Below are 24152 nucleotides of genomic sequence, written 5' to 3'. Positions count from 1 at the left end.
TGGAAAGGATTTGCTGGAATAGCTAATTGGACTAGAATACAAAAAAGGGAGGTGTGAGGAGGTCGATGAAACAAGTAAATGAAAGGTAAAGATATGGAAATATTGGATGTGTTTTTAAATGTTTTTGTTTTTCTTGTTGTTTTGATGTATTTTTTTGTTTTTGTTTTTATTTTCGATGTATTGTTTGTTAAATTTTTTATTATTTTTTTCCTTTTTTTCTTCTTCTGTAACTATTAAACTTTTAATAAATATTATTTTAAAAAAAGCTCAGCAACTCTGCCTCCACCGCTCGCCAGCCCAAATCTCAACAACTTTGCCCCCCCCCCAAAAAAAAGCTAAAAAACTTTTGTGTCCAGATTTATATGGCAACCCTAGCTGAGCTTCAACAGGTTGCTACATCACATACCTCAAGACTAGGAATGGCAAATGTGATTCTTCCAGATGTTGGTACACAGCCAATGATCAGAGATGACGGATAGCTGGAGTTCAACAGCACTTGCAGGGCCACAGGTCCTCCACTCCTACCATAGCCAGACCATGGATATAGTATTTGCACAACCATGCATAGCCTTTGCAAAAAACACTTGTTCACACTTGTTCATTTCCCACCTAGATAGGAGCCTCTCTCTCCTCTCGCCATCAGCTGCTCAGCACTGACCCCCTGCAACCGCTGATCCACCGCCACGCCTGCATTCCACCCAAGGCCATCTGGCGAAAGCTTGCTGCCCTTTCCCAGCAGAAAGACACAACGGGTTGGGTCCAGGCCAGGCTGGTTGCGCCAAAGTCTCCCTGAAATCCAGGCGAAAAGTCAAGTCTTTATTCAATCGAGTCCTGTTGATTTCAATGGGAAGGAAGTTCTACGAACCTAGCCTGGAGCCAACCCAGCAGCGGGGTAGCAGTTAATGGGAAAGTCAGTGGCAATGAACTCTTTTGAACAGGTCAACTGAGAGCTGAACTGCTAAAGTAGGCCAGTAGCAAATTACTAAGGCTATATGTACACACACACACACTCTTTGCAAAATATACAGCAAGCTAGGTTCAGATTTGGGCAGAATGAGACTAGTAAGAGTAGACTGCATCCCTCTGCACTGCAGGCGATAGGGGGTGCCATTTATTTTATTTATTTTTAACCCTAGCCCAGCAGGCAGGAAGATTCTAACCCAGGCTGTTGGCTAGCACACTTTGCTTGTAGAGAATTTATACAGTGGGAAACCCCACCCCTACCTGCAACCGTAAGCCCATTCAATCATGCCATTCCCTTTATCCAGCTGCACCCGCAGAGCAGCTCTGAAAAAGCACACTGGCTCTTCTGCTATGGAAAGGCTGACAGCATTTTTCAACCTTGATTTTTTTTTTTTTTTGGTAGTTCTACATGCTACAAAGCACATGCCCAGAGACACGCATATGCACACGGCATATAAAAAAACCACAGGCTTTCCACCAGCACGACTGAAAACGCACCAGAACTCACAATTCCACACACACGCACATGCACACACCTCTGAAAGAGCAGTCTAAAATACAGCAGGTTTATGACACAGCAGGTGTGTCATAAACAATATATACACTCTCATGGATCAAAGGTGTAGAACAGGCATAGGCAAACTCGGCCCTCCAGATGTTTTGGGACTACAACTCCCATCATCCCTGAACACTGGTCCTGTTAGCTAGGGATGATGGGAGTTGTAGTCCCAAAAAACATTTGGAGGGCCGAGTTTGCCTATGCCTGGTGTAGAAGTTCCCAGTTTGGAAAAGAAAATGTCGCCACAGCGGGGGGGGGGGAATCTGTTTGTTAGTCACTTTAAAAAATGGTAGTATTCACCCCCCCTTCCCACCCCTTTTGAAGTGACTCATAGTGTTTATGTTTCTGGACCCCACAACTACCCTGACTGAAACTTCCACAGGGCACCTCCAACACACATAGGTTTGTGTGAAAGCCAGAACTGTATCACCATCACTGCGTACGTTCAGATCTTTTCAGACTACTGATGCGCGTGGATTGCATCAGCGCTGCTGATCATAATTGGTCAAGCAGGAAGAAGCAAGGAAAGAGCAGGGCAAACGCTTCGAGAATTGAACCACCGTCAGGAGTCACAAACTATGTAACTGACATTTAGAAGAAACCCTTCCAATTCATTCATGTCGTCCAGATAGACAGACGTTCCCCCTGTAAGTCGTGTAATCATTTCGGCTAAGGTCAAATTTGCATTCCAGATGGATCTTGCTTGTTTTTGAGCCAGAGGAGGCTTAACATAGATACACTTTGGATCCCTGCAGGTACTTACAAAGCAGTAAACCCCATTGAAGCCAGTGGGACTTGACTCAACAGGAATAGGATTGCATTAGGCAAGGATCACAGATTTTGTCATCTCAGCGTTTGTGACTCAGCCACATTTCCTAAGCAGGAATGGAAATCACACTTAAAACAACACAATTTGATAAAATATGTATCTATTAATGCAAGAGAAATCTCTGAAGGGCCCAAATAAATTTTAGTTGATGAACTCCTTTGTCCAAAAATAAACATACGCTTGGAGGGAGACTCACAGTAAGTGTGCCTAAATTTCAAGTTGGCTGGAATTTCATGTCAACAGACTGGATTTATAAGACACAATGAATAAGTCGAGAGAGAAAGTCCTATTGAACTCAGGCCTGGGGGCTTCCTTCTAAGTAAAGATGCCTTGCACTGTAAGGCAGCAATCCTACGGACAGTGATGCGGGGAATGCTGATCTCAGTGGGTCTTACTTGCAAGTAAATATGCATAGATCGGGCCACATGTCTTGCATTTAGAAGGAAAACAAAAACATGAGGGCTTGAAAATATATCTAGTTCATGTCCATAGTTACACCGAACGAGCCACAACAGGGTACTAAACAAGACACCAGTCAGTTAAGCTAGAAGCATTGATCCAAGTATCCCATAATGGTCCTTGGCCACAACACAGTATACTTCAGCAGACAGGTCACGTGCCACAAATTGTACTGACAATTCACTTGAGGTCCCCGTCAGTGTCTTCCTGAATGGATTTCTTAATGCGAAGCAACATGGTCGTCAGCCACTGATCCAAGCGAGATATTGAATCAAACTCCTTAACCTAATTAGAAGAGGGTAACATAACCGGTTAGCAAAGCAAGTACAGTTGTACCTTCGATCCCGAATGCCTTGTGAGTTGAACGTTTTGGCTCCCGGACGCCGCCAACCCAGAAGTGACTGTTCTTTGGAACCCGAACCTCCGACGCGGCTTCCGATTGGCTGCAGGAGCCGCACCTTGCTTATAAATCAAAATATTTTTTAAAAACCATGTTTTATATACTTGTAATTGCGTGTTTCTATAATACTTAAAGGGACGCAGGTGGCGCTGTGGGTTAAACCACAGAGCCTAGGACTTGCCGATCAGAAGGTCAGTGGTTCAAATCCCCGCCACGTGGTGAGCTCCCGTTGCTCGGTCCCTGCTCCTGCCAACCTAGCAGTTCGAAAGCACGTCAAAGTGCAAGTAGATAAATAGGTACCGCTCCAGTAAACGGCATTTTCGTGCGCTGCTCTGGTTCGCCAGAAGCGGCTTAGTCATGCTGGCCACATGACCCGGAAGCTGCACGCTGGCTCCCTCGGCCAGTAAAGCGAGATGAGCGCCGCAACCCCAGAGTTGGCCATGACTGGACCTAATGGTCAGGGGTCCCTTTACCCTTTACCTTATAATATTTAAAGAAAATTACATTAAGGATAGGGGCCTCCATAATCAGAACATGATGCACAGACTGTGGTTCACAAAAGCTTGTGCCATAATAGGTGTGTTAAGTCTTTAAAGTACCCCAGGACTCTTTCCGCTTTTCAAATGAGTCAGGGGCACATGTCAACCACACCGATTTCCCCCATACAGTGGTACCTCGGGTTAAGTACTTAATTCATTCCGGAGGTCCATTCTTAACCTGAAACTGTTCTTAACCTGAAGCACCACTTTAGCTAATGGGGCTTCCCGCTGCTGCGCAATTTCTGTTCTCATCCTGAAGCAAAGTTCTTAACCTGAGGTACTATTTCTGGGTTAGCGGAGTCTGTAACCTGAAGCGTATGTAACTTGGAGCGTATGTAACCTGAGGTACCACTGTAGTTTGAAAGAGGAATTGGGTAAACTCAACTGCAGACTTGACAGCCTTCAAGCACCACCTTAAGAACTGGACGAAACCTGTAGAAGCCCTTTCCCCTGGATCCAACCCACCCCTTCCTTTCGAGTAAACCTAAACCAGGCCTTTCTCTCTCTGAGGAGGCAGTGCGCAGGGCTTCTCTCTCTCTCGCCCAGCCTCTCTGTCTGCATAAGCCTGCGCCTCCCTGCTCTCACCTTGCGCCCACTTGCTTCTCCTTCTGCCTTTGTTGTGTGTGTGCGTGTTTCACGCCCTACTTTGGAACCATCGCCATTCTGGCTGGCGAGGAGTATGCTGTGCTCTCTTGGGCTGCCTTGGAGAGGAGCTGAGCTTGTGGGGGCAGGCTGAAGAAGGCTTTTCCTACGGGACCGCCTCTCCTGGTATGCCCCACGGAGGACCTTAAGGTCCATAAATAGCAACACCCTAGTGGTCCCGGGCCCTAAGGAAGTTAGATTAGCCTCAACCAGAGCCAGGGCCTTTTCAACTCTGGCTCCGGCCTGGTGGAACGCTCTGCCTCATGAGACCAGGGCCCTGCGGGATCTGATTTCTTTCTGCAGGGCCTGTAAGACAGAGTTGTTCCGCCTGGCCTTTGGCTTGGAGTCAATTTGATTTCCTTCCCCTCCTCCTGTGATGAGGCTGCATTTTAATGTTGTATTTTAATCTTGTTTTTAAGTTGTATTCATTCAACTTGTTTTTATTATTGCTTGTTAGCCGCCCTGAGCCTGGCCTTGGCTGGGGAGGGCGGGGTATAAATAAATAAATAAATAAATAAATTATTATTATTATTATTATTATTATTATTATTATTATTATTATTATTATTATTTTCTCTCTCGGCCTGTGATCGACAGAAATCAATCCAGCAACTGACCAGTTGATCACAATCGTTGGACATGTCTGCTATACAATTACCTGAAAATGCACATCCACACAATACATTTAAAAGAACACTGCTTCCCCCCAGATCTGTATTTTACACCTCAGAGAGCTATAATTTCCAGCACCCTTAACAAGCTACAGTTCCCAGGATACTCTGGTGAAAAGCCGTGCGCTTTAAATGTATGGTGTGCTGGTAACTGAAGTGACTGCCTAAGATTGTACTGTTAATCTGGAACCAACTCTGTGTCTCTGTTGCTTCGAATGTGCTGTGGTTACAATAGTGCTGGCTATTCTGCTCTGGTCAGACCTCACCTGGAGTACTGTGTCCAGTTCTGGGCACCACAGTTCAAGAAGGACACTGACAAACTGGAACGTGTCCAGAGGAGGGCAACCAAAATGGTCAAAGGCCTGGAAACGATGCCTTATGAGGAACGGCTAAGGGAGCTGGGCATGTTTAGCCTGGAGAAGAGGAGGTTAAGGGGTGATATGATAGCCATGTTCAAATATATAAAAGGATGTCACATAGAGGAGGGAGAAAGGTTGTTTTCTGCTGCTCCAGAGAAGCGGACACGGAGCAATGGATCCAAACTACAAGAAAGAAGATTCCACCTAAACATTAGGAAGAACTTCCTGACAGTAAGAGCTGTTCGACAGTGGAATTTGCTGCCAAGGAGTGTGGTGGAGTCTCCTTCTTTGGAGGTCTTTAAGCAGAGGCTTGACAACCATATGTCAGGAGTGCTCTGATGGTGTTTCCTGCTTGGCAGGGGGTTGGACTCGATGGCCCTTGTGGTCTCTTCCAACTCTATGATTCTATGATTCTATTTTACTTTTTTTTAAAGTTGGCCCTATGAAACCTGCCCTGTGTCCAAGTAAAACAGATGTCTACTTACCGCTTCAGTGTAAGCTTCACAGTTTTGTTCCTCGTGAGCTTCCAGTAATTTCTAGCAGGATGACATGAACAGATTAAACAGAAGTGACAATGTTACTGCATCTCTCAAGGAAGACGGACTTGTTAAATAATCCTGTTTGCGCTCTGAAAAACTAAAAGAGGCCTTTCGCAACATGAAGGCGTTTTAAAAACTACCAGGTAATGTATCCATTCAATTCAGCAATAACCTGTTACAGTGGTACCTCGGGTTAAGTACTTAATTTGTTCCGGAGGTCCATACTTAACCTGAAACTGTTCTTAACCTGAAGGACCACTTTAGCTAATGGGGCCTCCTGCTGCCACCGCGCCACCAGAGCACGATTTCTGTTCTTATCCTGAAGTGAAGTTCTTAACCTGAAGCACTATTTCTGGGTTAGCAGAGTCTGTAACCTGAAGCGTATGTAAAATGAAGCATATGTAACCTGAGGTACCACAGCTGTTTATCCCAAGACTATGCTGCGCTCTGCAGGCTTAGGGTTCCTTTTGCTGAAGTCGGGAGAGCAAGACTCTCCTGGCTTCAGCAGAGAGGGAGAGCTGCGCAGCGCCCCTTCAGCCAAGCGGGAGGGGAAATGGAAGGGGCTCCGTTTCTCCTGCCGCTTCGCTGAAGGGGCGCTGAGCAGAGAGGGGGAGAGGTTTTTTTTCTTGTTCTCCCCCTCTAAAACAAGGTGCGTCCTATGGTCGGGTGCGTCCTATACAACGAAAAATACGGTATATGGCAATTGCCATTCTTTCCCTCTGTTTGCAGGCTTCGTATCTCCTTCATTCACACGCCAGGAATCTGGCAATCTCCATGTGACAATTAGAATGCTACAAGAGGAAATCCAGCAACGCTTTTCTATTTTTAACCCGTTCAAACACATGCAGTTTCACCTACTTTCAATAGTTTACACTCCCTTGAATCTGAGAAGGCCGGGAACATTTCTTCATACTTCTCCAGAGCAAGCTGAAAGAGAGCAGCAAATTTTAAGCTTCCTATTTCATCGAGCCAGGCAGATTCCCTGCATATCATCTAGTTTAGTCCTTAAAACTACCAGACACTATTTCTTGGAAATGGATCACAATGCAAGGGTTGAAAAAGCCCTACAAGTAGGGCTTGTACAGTGATCACCTGTCATTGCAGGAAGAACAGCAGTATGAGCAGATGGTATTGGTGGTTTAACGTTAGTCAACTGAGGTTGAATCCTGACAAGACAGAAGTACTGTTTTGGGGGGACAGGAGGCGGGCAGGCGTGGAGGATTCCCTGGTCCTGAATGGGGTAACTGTGCCCCTGAAGGACCAGGTGCGCAGCCTGGGAGTCATTTTGGACTCACAGCTGTCCATGGAGGCACAGGTCAAATCTGTATCCAGGGCAGCTGTTTACCAGCTCCATCTGGTACGTAGGCTGAGACCCTATCTGCCTGCAGACTGTCTCGCCAGAGTGGTGCATGCTCTGGTTATCTCCCGCTTGGACTACTGCAATGTGCTCTACGTGGGGCTATCTTTGAAGGTGACCCGGAAACTACAACTAATCCAGAATGCGGCAGCTAGACTGGTGACTGGGAGCAGCCGCCGAGACCATATAACACCGGTCTTGAAAGACCTACATTGGCTCCCAGTACGTTTCCGAGCACAATTCAAAGTGTTGGTGCTGACCGGACACTGAGGTCCAGCTCCGAGGGCCTTCTGGCGGTTCCCTCACTGCGAGAGGCCAAGTTACAGGGAACCAGGCAGAGGGCCTTCTCGGTAGTGGCGCCCGCCCTGTGGAACGCCCTCCCATCAGATGTCAAAGCGATAAACAACTCCCTGACATTCAGAAGACATCTGAAGGCAGCCCTGTTCAGGGAAGTTTTTAATATGTGACATTTTAGTGTATTTTTCATCTTTGTTGGAAGCCGCCCAGAGTGGCTGGGGAAACCCAGCCAGATGGGCGGGGTCCAAATAATAAATTATTATTATTATTATTATTATTATTATTATTATTATTATTATATCCTTACATTCTTTGTACAAACGAGGGTGCATCTTGGCCTATACAACGATGGTACTTAGTGAGTTGCACTAACCTTAGCATTCAACTCGTCAACTATAAAGTGACACAGGGCAGCTTTAAAGAAGTAATCTTTTGCACTGTGCTTGAGTAATGGATTATCCATAGTGCTTGTTCCAACCTAAAGAGAGCAAACAGACATTTAGTCCAATTCGGAGCAGTAAAATCAAAAACGCTATTATATCATCCAGTTCTTTGTGATTCCCTTTCATTCTATTTGAAATGCCAGCATTTTGTTGTCCCATAACTCCAAACTTCACTTTGTTTATAATCATAATAATAGGTAAAGGTAAAGGGACCCCTGACCATTAGGTCCATTCGTGGCCGACTCTGGGGTTGCGGCGCTCATCTCACTTTATTGGCTGAGGGAGCCGGCGTACAGCTTCCAGGTTATGTGCCCAGCATGACTAAGCCGCTTCTGGCGAACCAGAGCAGTGCACGGAAACGCCGTTTACCTTCCCGCCGGAGCAGTACCTATTTATCTACTTGCACTTTGACATGCTTTCGAACTGCTAGGTTGGCAGGATCAGGGACCGAGCAACGGGAGCTCACCCCGTCGTGGGGATTCGAACCACCGACCTTCTGATCGGCAAGTCCTAGGCTCTGTGGTTTAACCCACAGTGCCACCCTTAATAATAACAATACATTAGTTTTAAAATATTATTTCAATTTCACAACACATTTCACTCTACCACAAATAGAGAACTATATTTTATATGCCAAGAGTCATATTCTCAGTACAGTACTGTGCAACAAAATAGCATCAGTAATGATGATCCAGTGTTGTTTGGGTCCTGAGCTTGTCAGCAGAGCATGAGACTCTTAATCTCAGGGCTGTGGGTTTCAGGCCCACATTGGGCAAAAGATTCCTGCATTGCACGGGGTTGGACTAGATGATCCTCGTGGTCCCTTCCAACTCTACAATTCTATGAAAGCCCCTGGAAGTGATCCCATTGGGGAAAGTACGTGGGAACTCATAAATACTGAGCTGGCCTGGCACAGACTTTGTCATCCTTCTGGAACCAAACAAAGACATTGGTACTCTTCTGGGCATTTGGGCAGCACTAATGGTTCAACTTTGGGTCATTTATTTTTGCTGTCCATTCTTTTGCGGGTGGGGTGGTTATTTGATGTGGTTTTTGAGGATCAACACTTACATTTTGTTTCATTTTAAGGCCAATTAGCCTTATAACAGGCCAATATTACAGGAGAACTGGTTAAAAACAGAATTCCCAAGCATGTAAAACAGCAGTTCTCGCTGAAGCAGAACCAGCAGCATGGCTTCTGCAAGAGTAAGTCCCGCCTCACTAACCCTTTCTATTTCTTTGTAAGTGCCAATAAGCATACAGTGGTACTTCGCAAGACGAATGCCTCGCAAGACGAAAAACTTGCAAGACGAAAGAGTTTTTTGTTTTTTGAGTTGCTTCGCAAGACGAATTTCCCTATGGGCTTGCTTCGCAAGACGAAAACGTCTTGTGCCTTTTTCTTAAAACCATCAATGCATTCCTATGGGAAACTGTCAATGCATTTCGTATGAGAAACCGTGCTTCGCAAGACGAAAAATTCACAAGATGAAAAAACTCGTGGAACGAATTTATTTCGTCTTGCGAGGCACCACTGTACAAACAGAGGCGATCCAGATGACATTCTGTATGCAAGACTTTCATAAAGCTTCTGACAACTCCTGAGTAAGCTTAATAATCAAGGAATAAGTGGAGAGGTCCTCCTGGGGATCAGTAACTTGTTAAGAAATGAGCAGGAATAAATGGACAATCCTTTCGATTGTATGCCTATGATTTATTCTCTCCCTTTTGTGACACTGAATGTGGCGAACCTACCTGTTCAAAGAGTTCAACTGCCTTCTGATATTGCTCTAACTGAGCAGCATACCCAGCCACCTTCAGCAGACATTTGTTAGCAGAACTAGAAGCAAGAGGTAGAATGAACTGAATTGCACAGAAGTAAGGATTGCTAAACAAATGCAAAATGGAGCAACGTACGACTGATGAAGAAGCTTCAATTCCTTAGGAAATTATTTGACCCCATTCATACAGATGGAAGGACACTGGTGTTCAGTCATCATACGATATATCTATATCAAGGGAAACCTGTGGCCCTCCAGATGCGGTTGGACTACATATCCAATCATCCTTGACCAATGGTCTGGGGGTGATGGGAGTTGTAGTCCAACCGCATCTGGAAGGGCACAGAGTCCCCATCCCTGGCTGACTTCCAACTGTTATCACATCAATAGGAATTGGGGGTGTTGATACTGAGGTTGGCAGCTGGGCAAGCAAAATGCCAATCCACAAAAGCTATTTTTAGGATTTGGATGTTATGTTGCACCTTACAGCACGGGAAAGAGAGAATGCCATTTTATAGCGTCAAAAGAAAAGCCGAAACAGAAGTACAGTCGTGCCTTGGTTCTTGCAAACCGGAAAACTCACTTCCGGGTTTGTGGCATCCGGGAGCCAAAACATCGAGTCACAAGACGTTCGCAAACCTTCCCTATTGAAGGAGAATTACATGAAGATGATGTACAGATGGTACACAACACCAGTGCAGTTAGGGAAAATGTACAAAACTAGTTCAAATATATGTTGGAAGTGTAAGGAAAAGGAGGGGACATTTTATCATATGTGGTGGGGTTGTAATATAATTAAAAAATTTTGAGAAATGATACACAACGAATTGAAGAAAATGTTCCATTTAACATTTGTTAAAAAACCTGAAGCATTTTTGCTAGGGACTGTAGGGAAAGATCTGCCAGAAAAGCTGAAAAACATCTTCATGTATGCGACAACGGCCGCGAGAGTTTTAATAGCACAAGGATGGAAGACTGAAGAAACCCCAACCAAAGAATCATGGCAAGAAAAATTGATGGACTATGCAGAACTTGCAAAACTGACATACAAGCTACGGGACAAGGATAACTGTGACTTTAAGGATGAATGGGAACCCTTTACAAAGTATCTGAAGACGCAGCAAAGCGAACTGGACTCCTTGGCTGGCTTTGAATAAACATTCACAAACTTTTTATTGATAATAATCAGCTAAATAGTTTGAGGATCTATACAACTGTGTAACATGCAGAAAACAGCAGTCTCAGAGAAACCAAAGACTGGAACTGAGGGAAGTCGGGGGGGGGGTTGTGTGGGAGGGTGGGGGGAGGGAGGAAAAATGGGGGAAAATAAGGATTATATGTTTCTGGATAATATGTTTTGTTTTAATTTTGAATTTAAAAAGTTTAAAAACAAAACAAAAACAAGGCATTCGAGAACCAAGGTACGACTGTAATCTAGATTTATACACTGAACACTAAGAGTAGCTATTTTATGAAAACTTACCTGTTGGATTCTTCCCCTTTGTAGTAATCTGCAGCCTGTTCATAATGGGCAATAGCCTAAAGAAAGCAAAACAGTGGCTTTCCATAACTTATGCAACACTGAAGAAAACAAAAACAAATTACAAACTAGGAAAAGGACAAAAAAATAAAACAGTGTCATAGGTGGAGTGGCTGTATTTCTAATGTACTTTTATTGCCTTTGCTAAAAGGATTCCTCCATCTGAAAATATCTTCTTGTATACTTCCCACTACCGCCGCCATCATTTGAGTAAGATAAGAGTATTCTGTGGTGCTGGAGGAGACTCTTGAGAGTCCCATGGGCTGCAAGAATATCAAACCTATCCATTCTTAAGGAAATCAGCCCTGAGTGCTCACTGGAAGGACAGATCCTGAAGCTGTGGCTCCAATACTCTGGCCACCTCATGAGAAGAGAAGACTCCTTGGAAAAGACACTGATGTTGGGAAAGATGGAGGGCACAAGGAGAAGGGGACGACAGAGGACGAGATGGTTGGATAGTGTTCTCGAAGCTACCAGCATGAGTTTGACCAAACTGTGGGAGGCAGTGGAAGGCAGGAGTGCCTGGCGTGCTCTGGTCCATGGGGTCACAAAGAGTCGGACACGACTAAACAACTACTGTATTTTTCGCCCTATAGGACGCACTTTTCCCCCTCCAAAAATGAAGGGGAAATGTGTGTGCGTCCTATGGGGCGAATGCAGGCTTCAGGAAGCTATCCGCAAGCCGTGAGAGCCCGGCGCGAAGTTGCGCAGCTCTCTCACGGCTTGCAGAGAGCTGCCTGCATCCCGAAGCCTGGGGCGCACTGAGCTCAGCGCGCCCCATGCTTCGAGCTTCGCGCAGCTCTCAGCAAGCCATGGGAGAGCTGTGCGACTTCGGGCAGATATCCGCAAGCCTGGGGAGACCAGCGCGACTTACCGCCGGGCTCCCTAGGCTTGCGGATAGCAGCCTGTTCTGGGGGCTGGCCCTGCGCCTGGGGGGAAAATAATTTTTTTTCTTTATTCCCCCCCCCCAAAAAAAAACCTAGGTGCGCCCTATGGGCTGGTGCGCCCTATGGGGCGAAAAATACGGTAAACAACAACAACAAGAGTATTCTGTGTGGCTTGCTGGACTATGTCTGTGCTCAGAGAAGTGTGCACAGGGTTGCAATCTAAATATTTTCAGACTAGTCTTAACATGTACACAAGGGACTCAGATAACTTAATGGGCATACCTTTTCAATGTCCACGAGCTCAGACTCATAAATCTCCGCAATGGTAATGTGATGCTTGGCTGCAATAGTAAATCGGCCCTAGGAAGAGAATTAGTTGACCTAATTATTTTCTTTTCAACGCCGACCACAAAGACAGCTGAACCAAACAGTTAACACCAATCTGCACGGTCACGAACTGGAATCCCAACCCTAGCACCTAGGGTTTCTTACCATGTCTGTGTAAATATCGATGGCGGCATTTAAGCAGTTGATAGCCTCTGTGCCGTATGCATTTTAGGGGGAGATAATGAATAAAATCAGCTCAGTCATTCAAACATGGTTTATTTCACAAGTACAAGGAACTAGCTTGCTCAGATCATTAGATTCAGCATTCAGAACCTCGGTCATTCTTAAATTCCAATAGCAACTCAACCCATTCACCCTCTGACGTATGCGTAAGATACTGCTGCCCCTTGCCAGAGATCCCTTTTGAGCACAGGTGCTCTGACATAATTACTGGAAGTCTCTCATCTGCAAGAGCTTCTCTATATACTTCCACTGAGGGAACTGGCTGACAAAGACACCAGCTACCTCCGATGAAGAGAACATGGACACATTTTCAATATATGCGCCCCAGCACTCATGTGCGATGGAGGTTGTGCCATTATGGTAAACAGGCAAATGGCCCCACTAATTTCAGTTTGCCCTCAGTCAGCCCCCACCTGCCTGCCTTCTTATAGCCAGTTGATGAAGCAACATGGCCTGTCATTTTTCTCCTTCTTAGTCTCACTTTTTCCCTTGTAGAATGCAGCAGGGAGGAGGAAGGGGACAAAACTAGAATTACCATATTTTTTGCTCTATAAGACACACTTTTCCCCTCCTAAAAAGTAAGGGAAAATGTGTGTGCATCTTATGGAGCGTACGCAGGCTGCGCAGCTATCCCAGAAGCCAGAACACGAAGAGGGATCGCTGCATAGCGATCCCTCTTGCTGTTCTGGCTTCTGGGATTCAGAATATTTTTTTCTTGTTTTCCTCCTCCAAAAACTAGGTGCGTCTTATGGTCTGGTGCGTCTTATAGAGCAAAAAAATACAGTAGTTGGCTCAGCCTGTAATTGACTCTGGCGCCATCTACTGCTGTCCTCCCAGCCGTCCCAGTCCTAATTTGTAATAATACTACTACTAATTTATTACTTATACCCCGCCCATCTGTCCAGGCTTACCCAGCCACTCTGGGTGGCTCCCAACAGAATATTAAAAACACAATAAAACATTTGTAGGATGCAATACTTCAAACTGAATTAAGGCATAGTCAATTCATACAGGCCCTTGTATACGTGACACACACAGACACACGTTTGTGTGTGTACTATTGCAACAAGCCTAAGACTCATTCATTCTCTTCCCATCACATATAGGACCTTTAATATAATCCACGATCTATGCGTGTAAATATCCACATGAGCATGGATAGTCTTAGCTGGAATACACATACCCTGGGTGTTAGTAAAACCTTTAAAATGGCATGGACAGTCAGGAAAAAACTGTCATTGATTAGCAAATGTTTAGGCATATTTTGTTTGGGGAAAACATTAAGATTTATTTTTTAAAAACAGGTCTCATGATATAGTATTATTTTTCACTATTCTTTAAGGGGGGAAACAGTTTGGAAGGATTAATGTTTTATTATGCATCCCAGCACAATATACGTACACCCTATTCATGTCTACTCAGAAGCAAACCACACTAAGTTCAATGGGGCTTACTCCCAGGTAAATATGTATAGGACTGGAGCCTTACACACTTTTCATTAGCCTTAAAAGTCAGCTATATGTCATTCAACAAACCCATTCATATCCCACCATTATTACTGACCCCACTGCACATAAAACAATTGTGTGAAATGGACCTAACACTACATTTATTCCGAGTTTCCCATGGGGCCTTTCAGGACGGCTCATGATGATACATTCTTCTCAGGAGAGTACAGTTTCATTTGGCTGCCTTGGCTTAGGAAAATCTCAAAGCTACAAACCGTAGAGCTCTATAAGTAATCGTCCTACCTAAATGCCTCGTTCAACATAGGTAAATACCGACCTAGACAGTTGTACTATGCACAATATGCATCTTACCTTGGGGATCTGCCTTTTTGAAAGCATTGCCTGCGTCTACAAAACAGGTTGCTGAATCATGTTTACTCTGTAGTTGCATGTGGAGTTTGGCTGCCTGACAAAAAGCATTTCCTGCAGCTGAAAAAGAAACAGTCCCCAAATCACATGATCTCTAGACAATGTTATAAGAAGCCATTCGAAAGACAAAAAGGACAATGATCTCTCCCACATACACCCCCCAATATTTTCCTTTGTAAATACAGAATTCAGGCTCACACTGAAAGATAGCCTATTATTTGCTCTAGCTTGGAAGAGTGCAGATGTTTCTGAAGGACAGCTTGCAATGATTGTTGTAATTTTCTCTGTTCTGGAACTGTCTCTGAATTAATTACATAATGCAAGATGTTCTTATGTTCTTCAGGGGTGAGAAACCTCTGGCCCTCCAGATGTGTGGCTGGACTGAAAGCTCCATCGTCCCTGACCATGGGCCTTTCCTGACTGGGACTGATGGGACTTACAGTCCAACAACATCCAGGGGTCAGCAAACTTTTTCAGCAGGGGGCCAGTCCACTGTCCCTCAGACCTTGTGGGGAGCCAGACTATATTTTTTTTAAAAGAAAAAGAACAAATTCCTATGCCCTACAAATAACCCAGAGATGCATTTTAAATAAAAGCACACATTCTACTCATGTAAAAACACCAGGCGGGCCCCACAAATAACCCAGAGATGCATTTGAAATAAAAGGACACATTCCACTCATGTAAAAACATGCTGATTCCTGGACCATCCCCAGGCCGGATTTAGAAGGTGATTGGGCCAGATCCAGCCTTAGTTTGCCTGCTCATGATCACAGGTTCCCCACCCCTGCCATACTTTTAAAGGAGTTTTAATTATCACAAATAAATCCTATGTAGCAATGCAATTGTTCCAGGCAGAAATATACCAGACATTCACAAAGACCATGAGAAAGGTGTAGAAGAAAGGGAAACATTTGAAATTATGCTATACTTTAAGAATACAACTCTAGGGTAAAAATGACGGCTGGAGGACCAATGCGGAGAAGGCATCTGTTTATAGTTGACATGCAAAAGGCAAGAAGGGAAAACAAGACACATTGATAGCTTAAATGAATTGTACTAGTGTGCAGCCAATCCCACCACACGTTTCTGTGAAATTAACTTATCCAGAAATAATGAGTTCTGAACCAATCGAGGGATGAGCTGAAAGCAAGGGAAAGTAAGGGCTTCTGAATCACCTCCATTTCGTCTTGGGAAAATGGAATGAATCATCAACAAACAGCAGAGTCATTATCTAGCATACACAGAGATGAGCAGCTTTAAAAATTCAGTGCAAGCAAACCATGACTTAGGCTATCAGCCAAAGTGGAATGGCTGCATCATCCACTGGAAGGGCTTGCATGTGGAATTAAGGAATGTTAATTCTGATCAAACAGCCAGAATAAATTACCCCGTACATCTATGGGGCATCATAAAGTTATATGGGAGCTCTACAACTATCCATTGGCCTTCTCTTTCTGCAAAGGAAGAAAACATTTCCATACATACCATTCCAGTTTTTGGCTATCTTGAACATATTTGCAGCTCTGGTATACATTTCACATGCTTCTTCTACCTTTGAATTTCCTCTATGGGGGAAAAAAACAGAAAGAGAAAAGGCACTGGAGGGAGGCAGATATTTCTAATGCTATGAAACAGCCAGGTATGAAAGGGACACCTCAACCTGATTCCATGACATAAACGGTTTACATTACACAACTGTGAGTCCTTGGTAGTTGTCTGCACAATGAATGCTCTACCTTGCACAATGAAAGCCTGAAGACAACAGAGAGATATGGGCATTTTTACTAATGTGACCCAGACACCACTATCAGAGGAGGGGTCCAATGAAGAGGCGTCTTTCAATGAAGAATTGGGAATCAATGAAGATTCAGAGATCATCTGAGGAAACAGCCTCCAAATGAATTAACCCCACCGCCAAATAAAACTTTCAAAGGATAGCTCTGGAATCCTGATACAACTCTAGCTTCTCCTTCAAAGGAGGCAGCTCTCAGTCCCAGAGGACTTATCCCAGAACTACCTGCAGCTTAGGGACACGGGTGGCGCTGTGGGTTAAACCACAGAACCTAGGACTTGCCAATCAGAAGGTCGGTGGTTCGAATCCCCACGATGAGGTGAGCTCCCGTTGCTCGGTCCCTGCTCCTGCCCACCTAGCAGTTTGAAAGCATGTCAAAGTGCAAGTAGATAAATAGGTACCGCTCCGGCAGAAAGGTAAACGGCGTTTCCGTGCGTTGCTCTGGTTCGCCAGAAGCAGCTTAGTCATGCTTGTCACATGACCCGGAAGCTGTACACCAGCTCCCTCAGCCAATAATAAAGTGAGATGAGTGCCGCAACCCCAGAGTCGGCCACGACTGGACCTAATGGTCAGGGGTCCCTTTACCTTTACCTGCAGCTTGGAAGTGTCCCTTTCCACTGCTGCTCTACCTCATCCATGGCCAACAAGAGGCTTCTCAATCCTACCAGAGCTTCAGACTTCAAAACAGTATATGGTCCCTTTCAGCGTAGACAACTTTGCTCTGAGGAAATGGAACTTGAGATACCCACATAGCTGCAGCAGTCCAGAAGCAACCCTCCAAGGCAGCCTTTCTCAACCTGTGGGTCCCCAGATGTTGTTGAACTACAACTCCCATCATCCCTAGCTAGCAAGCCCAGAGCTCAGGGATTATGGGAGTTGTAGTCCAACAACATCTGTGGAACCACAGATTGAGAACCGCTGGAGTTCAAACTCAAAAATCACTCTTACAAATAAGTGTCAGGGACTGGAATGAAGAGGAGAGGGGAGTGGTGGAGGTCGCCAGCCCCTTCTCCTCTAGCTGACAGGGAAAGGGAGGCCATGTTGAATTACAGCCGAACTATGAGGGAGATAACAAGTCAGAGACAGGCGAACAGCCAAGTTATGCAGAGTTAGGAGAAGCCGGGGGGGGAGAGAGAGACAGAGCAGCCAGTGGACGCTTCATTAGGCAGCATAGAATCTCAGTGAGTTCTCAACCTGTGGATCCCCAGATGTTGTTGGACTACAACTTCCATCATCCCTGAGCTCTGGCCTTGCTACCTAGGGGTGATGGGAGTTGTAGTTCAACAACATCTGGGGACCCACAAGTTGAGAACCACTGCTCTAAGGACACTGATGCTTTGACCTTGTATTGAGCCACCACAGAGAGCTGTCCGTGGTCCTGACCCCATTTAGCCCTTGAAGCCTCGTCTTCCAGGGCCTATTCTGTCACTTTAATTGCTATTCCACCTTGACTCTTGTGGTGTATCTTTTGCTGTGGACATACCAGTCTCTCTCTCTCTCTGTGTGTGTGTGTACGAGTTAATGCCAAAAATGTATTTTGATGAGTTATGGTTCCATTATACCATTATTTCACATAATGAAATAACTCATGCTACCACCATGAGTTGACCAAACTGTGAGAGGCAGTGGAAGATAGGAGTGCCTGGCGTGCTCTGGTCCATGGGGGTCACAAAGAGTCGGACACAACTAAACGACTAAACAACAACAAATGGCATTGGAATAGGTAATTTTCTAGCAAACATGTGCTTTAGTAGCTGGTTTAAAAGTTGGTGTTTCTACAGTAGTAGATTAAGTCCTGGTCTGCCAGCTTTCACAGCAATCCAATATTACAAAGAGCTAGAAGACGAAAGCATCTTGAGAAATATGCAGAAATGGGTAAACTGCAATTAGAAAACTATATCAAAATTGTACCAACGAGGAGTTATAGGGAAGCTGTTGAAGAAACAGGTAGTCATTGTATTCCCTTAGGTCAATACTTTCACGTACAACATATAATTAGTAACTTACTCATTAGCAGCTGTCTGTAGCTCACTTACAAATTTCAGGGTAATGATTTCTAGCAAGCCAGCTGTAAAAATCTTGAGCCAAGTATATAAAATCACAGCTGATCTAGGCATTATGAGGCACTTACACAGATTAGTGACTAAAAACCTTATGCAAATTATGGCACAAGAAATGTGAGTTTGGGTGTGGAAAGGCATCCTACAGTATGCACAAAAAAATATTAGAAATGGCTGTTTAAATGGTACCGGACTCTACATAAGATGAGTCAAATGTAGAAAATAAATGTTGCAGATGCAGCTTGAATAGATTGAATATTCTTCATGCATTCCGGACTTGCCCTAAATGCATCAGGCTTTCTATAATAAATTATTTTTATAGGGAAAAAATCAGGTTTTGAATAACCAGTGGACCCTTTAGTTACCCTAGTGGGATATGTAAAGGATACCAGACAATATAGAAATGTAATATATTTACTAACTGTGGTCCATTCAACCATTATTTATGGCTAGAACAAATTAATATTGGATTTGGCCTACATGGTTGAACGTCTTAATAGTATAATGCTATGTTAAAAGTAAAAGAGGTAGGAAAACAATATAACCAATTTATGCAAAAATTGAGTCGTATTCCAGAGGTAGCCAACACTGTAAAACAGACATGCCCAAACTCGGCCCTCCAGATGTTTTGGGACTACAATTCCCATCATCCCTGACCACTGGTTCTGTTAGCTAGGGATGATGGGAGTTGTAGTCCCAAAGCATCCAGAGGGCCGAGTTTAGGGATGCCTGCTGTAAACTAACGAGTAATAAGAGTATACAGATAAATGAAGAGCTGCGTTTGTTAGTTAGCATCTGCACTGTCAGCCAGCCCCCAAGTCCAATCTAGAGAGAAGAGTTTGGAGACTAAATTATGTCGTCATCATCTGCCAGAAGCCAAAAAAGAGGGCTATAACCATATCCACATATCTTCAATGTGTAGGGGAAGGCCCAAAAGTGAGCAACAGTGCATCTGCTTTGCATGCAGAGGACTCTAGCTTCAAACCCCAATATTTCTAAGTAAAGGTAAAGGTAAAGGGACCCCTGACCATTAGGTCCAGTCGTGGCCGATTCTGGGGTTGCGGCACTCATCTCGCTTTACTGGCCGAGGGAGCCGGTGTACAGCTTCCGGGTCATGTGACCAGCATGACTAAGCCGCTTCTGGCGAACCAGAGCAGCACACGGAAACGCCATTTACCTTCCTGCCGTAGCGGTACCTATTTATCTACTTGCACTTTGACGTGCTTTTGAACTGCTAGGTTGGCAGGAGCAGGGACCGAGCAACGGGAGCTCACCCCGTCGCGGGGATTCAAACCACCAACCTTCTGATTGGCAATTCCTAGGCTCTGTGGTTTAACCCACAGCGCCACCCGCATCCCTATATTTCCAGGTAGGGTTGGTAAAATTCCCTAGTCTGAAACTTGATAGAGCTGCTGTATGTGAGTGTTGACAATACTGAACTAGATGACTGTTCATCTGACTTGGTATACGGTAGTTTTGTTTGTTCTTATGTTCCGATATTGCAACTCTGTGCAGACTTTTAAAATGCAGAAATGAATCAAAAGGGTGAGTTTCTACAACTATCTTTCTTACACCTCTTATTAAAAAAAAAAGACAATAAAACATTTATCTTCCTAAATATAAGCAGAAAGGAAAAAGTTGAATCAGTTCTGTAGTTATCTATTGGCAAAAATCCAGTTACCCTTGACAGCTCATCTACTGAAGAAATATTGGAAGAGAATTATTATGATGGACTGATATCAAGAAGTCTTATGAACACAGTGTTCCCTTGAAATAATGTCATCATAAATGCTCGTGACAGCAAAATGTAACATAAAAACAGCTATGGCTTCCTAGCCATGGAACCCCCACAACATGCAAGATTAAAAAGAAAGAAATATCACCAACTGTTTTTAGAACCCAAGATCAACTGCAAGGACCCAAACTGATCTGATGAGACCAGAGCACATATTTTCTCTGTAAAATTCACCTCCTTTCCTAGAGAGCAGGCGTTCATAAATCCAGTTGTTTTAACAAACCTGGCACAAACTGAGGAGCTAATCTCTTTAAGAACAAAATGAGATATACATTTGAATTAACGGATTAGCGGAATCAGACGCATGATTGCTAATTAACCAATAATCTGAGAAGAACATCTTCAAGGTTTGCCTGATGTAATGTAGAAATCAGGTGCTACAAGGTGCATCACCAAATATCCCAAGAAGAAGAAGAGGTTACAGAACAGCTAAATGATTTTCAGCACTATGCCCTTGTTGAAACCTCAGAAGCAACAGATGAAGTAGCAAGTAGGGCTGGGTGAGCCCGAGATGCTTGTTGCTGCTGCCAGAGCTGGGCCCGGTGGTAACCTGGGCCTGACTCTGCAAGGTGTAATCCACCCCAGTGCCTGGGGGATCAGGGCCCATCAGCACCATTGGCCAGGCTCTGCAATGCACGGGGTGAAATCCACGCTCGGTCATCTGGTTAAGAGGCAGGCTTTTGTTAGGGGTCGGCAGAACCTCAGATTTGTATTGATATGCGTTACGTACTGAGCTGAATCCTAGAACAATAGGATCCAGAATGCAGCAGTCTGATTGGTCCACAGGAGCCACCCAATCCAGCTCCAGGTGGAAGTGAATCAGCGACCTGATTGGCCTGCAGAAGCAGCCAATCATGCTCCTGGATTAAGTGAATCAGCAATCTGACTGGCCTGCAGGAGCAGCCAATCAGGCTTCTGGAGGAGGTAAATCCACAACCTGATTGGCCTATAGCAGCAGCCCGGAATTAGCCAATCACACGGGGCCCATTGTGTAAATAATGTATATATAGCTAGACGTTTTGGGGAAAGATTCATTCAATGCTACTATGAGCTCAATAAAGAGCATGAAATTCACACTCGACTCCGAGTATATTTCAATATGTATTGATTTTTAATTATTGGGGGAGCAGCTGCCCCCCTTGGCTACGCCCATGGGGGGGCACAGGAAGGAAACAAGCTCAGAAGGGGTCCATGCTTCGAAAAAGGTTGGGAAACACTCGATTAGATGACACACACACACACACACACAAACACACACCCTTTCCTCCCTTCCAACTCTACAATGCTATGAATCCATTTGAGCCAGTGATGATGATTCATTAAATTTGTATACCACCCTTCCCTCACAGATCCCAGGGTGGATTTTGTGGGGTTTTGAAGTTTATTTCCTCCCTACTGTACCCACACCTGCCGACTGAGGACACCAGCAGATTCATATTGAAACACGGAGGGTGATGATGCCGCCACAACTCTGCTAAGTCATTAAGGCAGCCCCAAACTACCTTAAGTCCTGCTGAATTAAAACAGGAATTGTTCCCAGCTCAGCGTGCGATGCTCCTCTGCAATCTATCCTTGCCTTATAGACATTGCCATGTCACAGCCTCTGCCATTCCAGTGCCAGGATGATGCCCACAAAAAGTATTATTATTATGATTACTCCTCCTCCTCATCTGTCTGTGTAGAGACAGGCAGGTGGGCAGAAATCATAGCTGTCAACGTTTCCCTTTTTTGAAACGAAATTCCCTTATTCCGAATAGGATTCCTCGCAAGAAAAGGGAAAAGTTGACAGCTATGGCAGAAATACATCCTGGCGACGGAGGAGAAGCCGGATCAGGACCCATCCCTGCCAACCCGAGGGAGAAAAGCGGGATCTGCTCGACGGTCACTCGGTCGCAAAGGGGAGGGAGATCTGTTGCCCCTCGGCTCTCCTCTAGACCCGTCCTGTCTAGATCCTCTGGATCCATCGCCCGCAGACGCGGATCGACCCACCTCCCGCACCCAGCGGGGCCTAAAACCGAGCGGCGGGTCCCCGCGAGGGAGGATCCCTTCCTTCCAGGCCCCGATCCCCTCTTCCCGATCCCCTGGCCCGCTCTCACCCGAAGAGGCCCCTGAGGAAGGAGTGCGAGGACTTCACCCTCTTCTCGGCCTCGGCCAGGAGATGCGCGGCCTCCCGCTCCTTGCTGCCCGCGGTGGCGGCGTCCATCGCGGATCCCTTGCCTTCTGCGTGTGGCGCGGCGGCGGCGGCGGAGGAGGCGGAGGGCGGCCGGCGACCAGGCCCCTCCGGATCCAGCTCCGCCTCCTGCGGCTGCGGCGGCTGATTCAAACCCCGCGGGCCTGGGAATCTACTCGGCGTGTCTCCGCGGCCGCGCAGGGTCTCGCTCGGCCCGGCGCTTTTCGCGTGGGATGGGATCGCGCCGTTCAAAGGGATCCCCGAGGATCATCTAGTCCAACCCCGCCCTCCCCCCGCGCCGGGTTGATCGATCCCGCTTTTCTCCCTCGTGATGTTGAGTTGGAATCTCCTTTTTTGTCACGGATGCGGGTCCTATACTCCAGAGCAGGGGGAAAGCAAACTAGATCCATGCTCCATGACAGATCCATGACAGCTCATGAGATATTGGGAAATGGCTATCCTATCTCCTCTCAGTCTCCTCCCCAGGCTAAACATAACCAGCTCCCTCAACCACTCCTCATAAGGCTTGGTTTCCTTCTGTTGTGGCCCCCACAACTGGACACAGGACTCCAGGCGGGGTCTGACCAAGGCAGAATAGAATGGGACTATGGCTTCCCTTGACCTGGACACCAGCGCATGGCTTAACACAAAATGTCTTCCTCCTGCCCAGTTGTCAATGCCAGGCTCAAAATTAGCCGGGCAAAGGAAATTGTAGGATGATCTAGAAAGCCACCTGGAAAGTAAGGGAAAGAATATCTCACCACTTTTCATACCTTTCTTAAAATACTTATTTGCCTGCTTATTTATTGTGGGATTTATATTCTTCTATATTCTCTATGACCTTGGGAGCGAAGGGGGGGAATCTACCCCTTGCCCTGAATGAACTATAATACCCAGATTTCATTTTAAAAACTAAGTATTTTTGTAGAAGGGACGCGGGTGGCACTGTGAGTTAAACCACAGAGCCTAGGACTTGCCGATCAGAAGGTTGGTGGTTCGAATCCCCATGATGGAGTGAGCTCCCATTGTTCGGCCCCAGCTCCTGCCAACCTAGCAGTTCGAAAGCACGTCAAAGTGCAAGTAGATAAATAGGTACCGCTCCGGCAGGAAGGTAAACGGCGTTTCCGTGCACTGCTCTGGTTCACCAGAAGCGGCTTAGTCATGCTGGCCTCATGACCCGGAAGCTGTATGCCGGCTCCCTCGGCCAGTAAAGCGAGATGAGCACCGCAACCCCAGAGTCGGTCACGACTGGACCTAATGGTCAGGAATCCCTTTACCTTTATTCTTCTAAATAATGCTATGGCACTCTTAAGACAACTGAAACCCTCCTCATAAAACTCATTACTGACAAGGGAAATATTGATTGCTACATATCCTTCACTGTACCGGAGAAAATTAATAATAATAAGGATAATAATAATTTATGGATATGCTGCACCCATCCGACTGGGTTACCCTAGCTACTCTGGGCGGCTTCCAACAAATTAAGACACAATATGGCACCAAACATTAAAAACTTCCCTATGCGGGGCTGTCTTCAGAAATGCTCTGGTTTATGTATGTGACTTAGCACTAGTGATGCCATATATCAGTGGTGGGGAACCCTTCAGATGCTGCTAGACT

At 45.5% G+C, this 24152-nt stretch overlaps 1 protein-coding gene across 2 annotated transcripts; it reads right to left on the bottom strand.

Annotated features, from left to right (window-relative positions):
• Positions 1 to 601: 601 nt before the first annotated feature.
• LOC310673540 (beta-soluble NSF attachment protein) lies at positions 602 to 22816 on the bottom strand. 2 transcript variants are annotated; one of them, XM_083432009.1, is made up of 12 exons: positions 22456 to 22816; positions 16198 to 16277; positions 14653 to 14769; positions 12755 to 12801; positions 12545 to 12622; positions 11319 to 11374; positions 9810 to 9894; positions 7988 to 8092; positions 6819 to 6887; positions 5907 to 5957; positions 2988 to 3095; positions 602 to 2397 (listed from the first exon to the last, which is right to left on the bottom strand). In XM_083432009.1, exons 1-11 carry the CDS (start codon positions 22560 to 22562, stop codon positions 2991 to 2993), a joined length of 900 nt encoding a protein of 299 aa, XP_083288135.1. In that variant the 5' UTR covers positions 22563 to 22816; the 3' UTR covers positions 602 to 2397; positions 2988 to 2990. The 2 variants fall into 2 exon arrangements, with proteins under 2 accessions (XP_083288135.1, XP_083288134.1); XM_083432008.1 differs by lacking the exon at positions 602 to 2397 and having other exon boundaries at positions 2815 to 3095; positions 22456 to 22815.
• Positions 22817 to 24152: the final 1336 nt, after the last annotated feature.

The sequence above is a fragment of the Podarcis tiliguerta genome (genome assembly GCF_965153285.1).
Source record: "Podarcis tiliguerta genome assembly, chromosome: 3".
In the NCBI taxonomy this organism is placed as follows: domain Eukaryota; kingdom Metazoa; phylum Chordata; class Lepidosauria; order Squamata; family Lacertidae; genus Podarcis; species Podarcis tiliguerta.
This window is presented reverse-complemented; position numbering and strand designations above follow the sequence as displayed.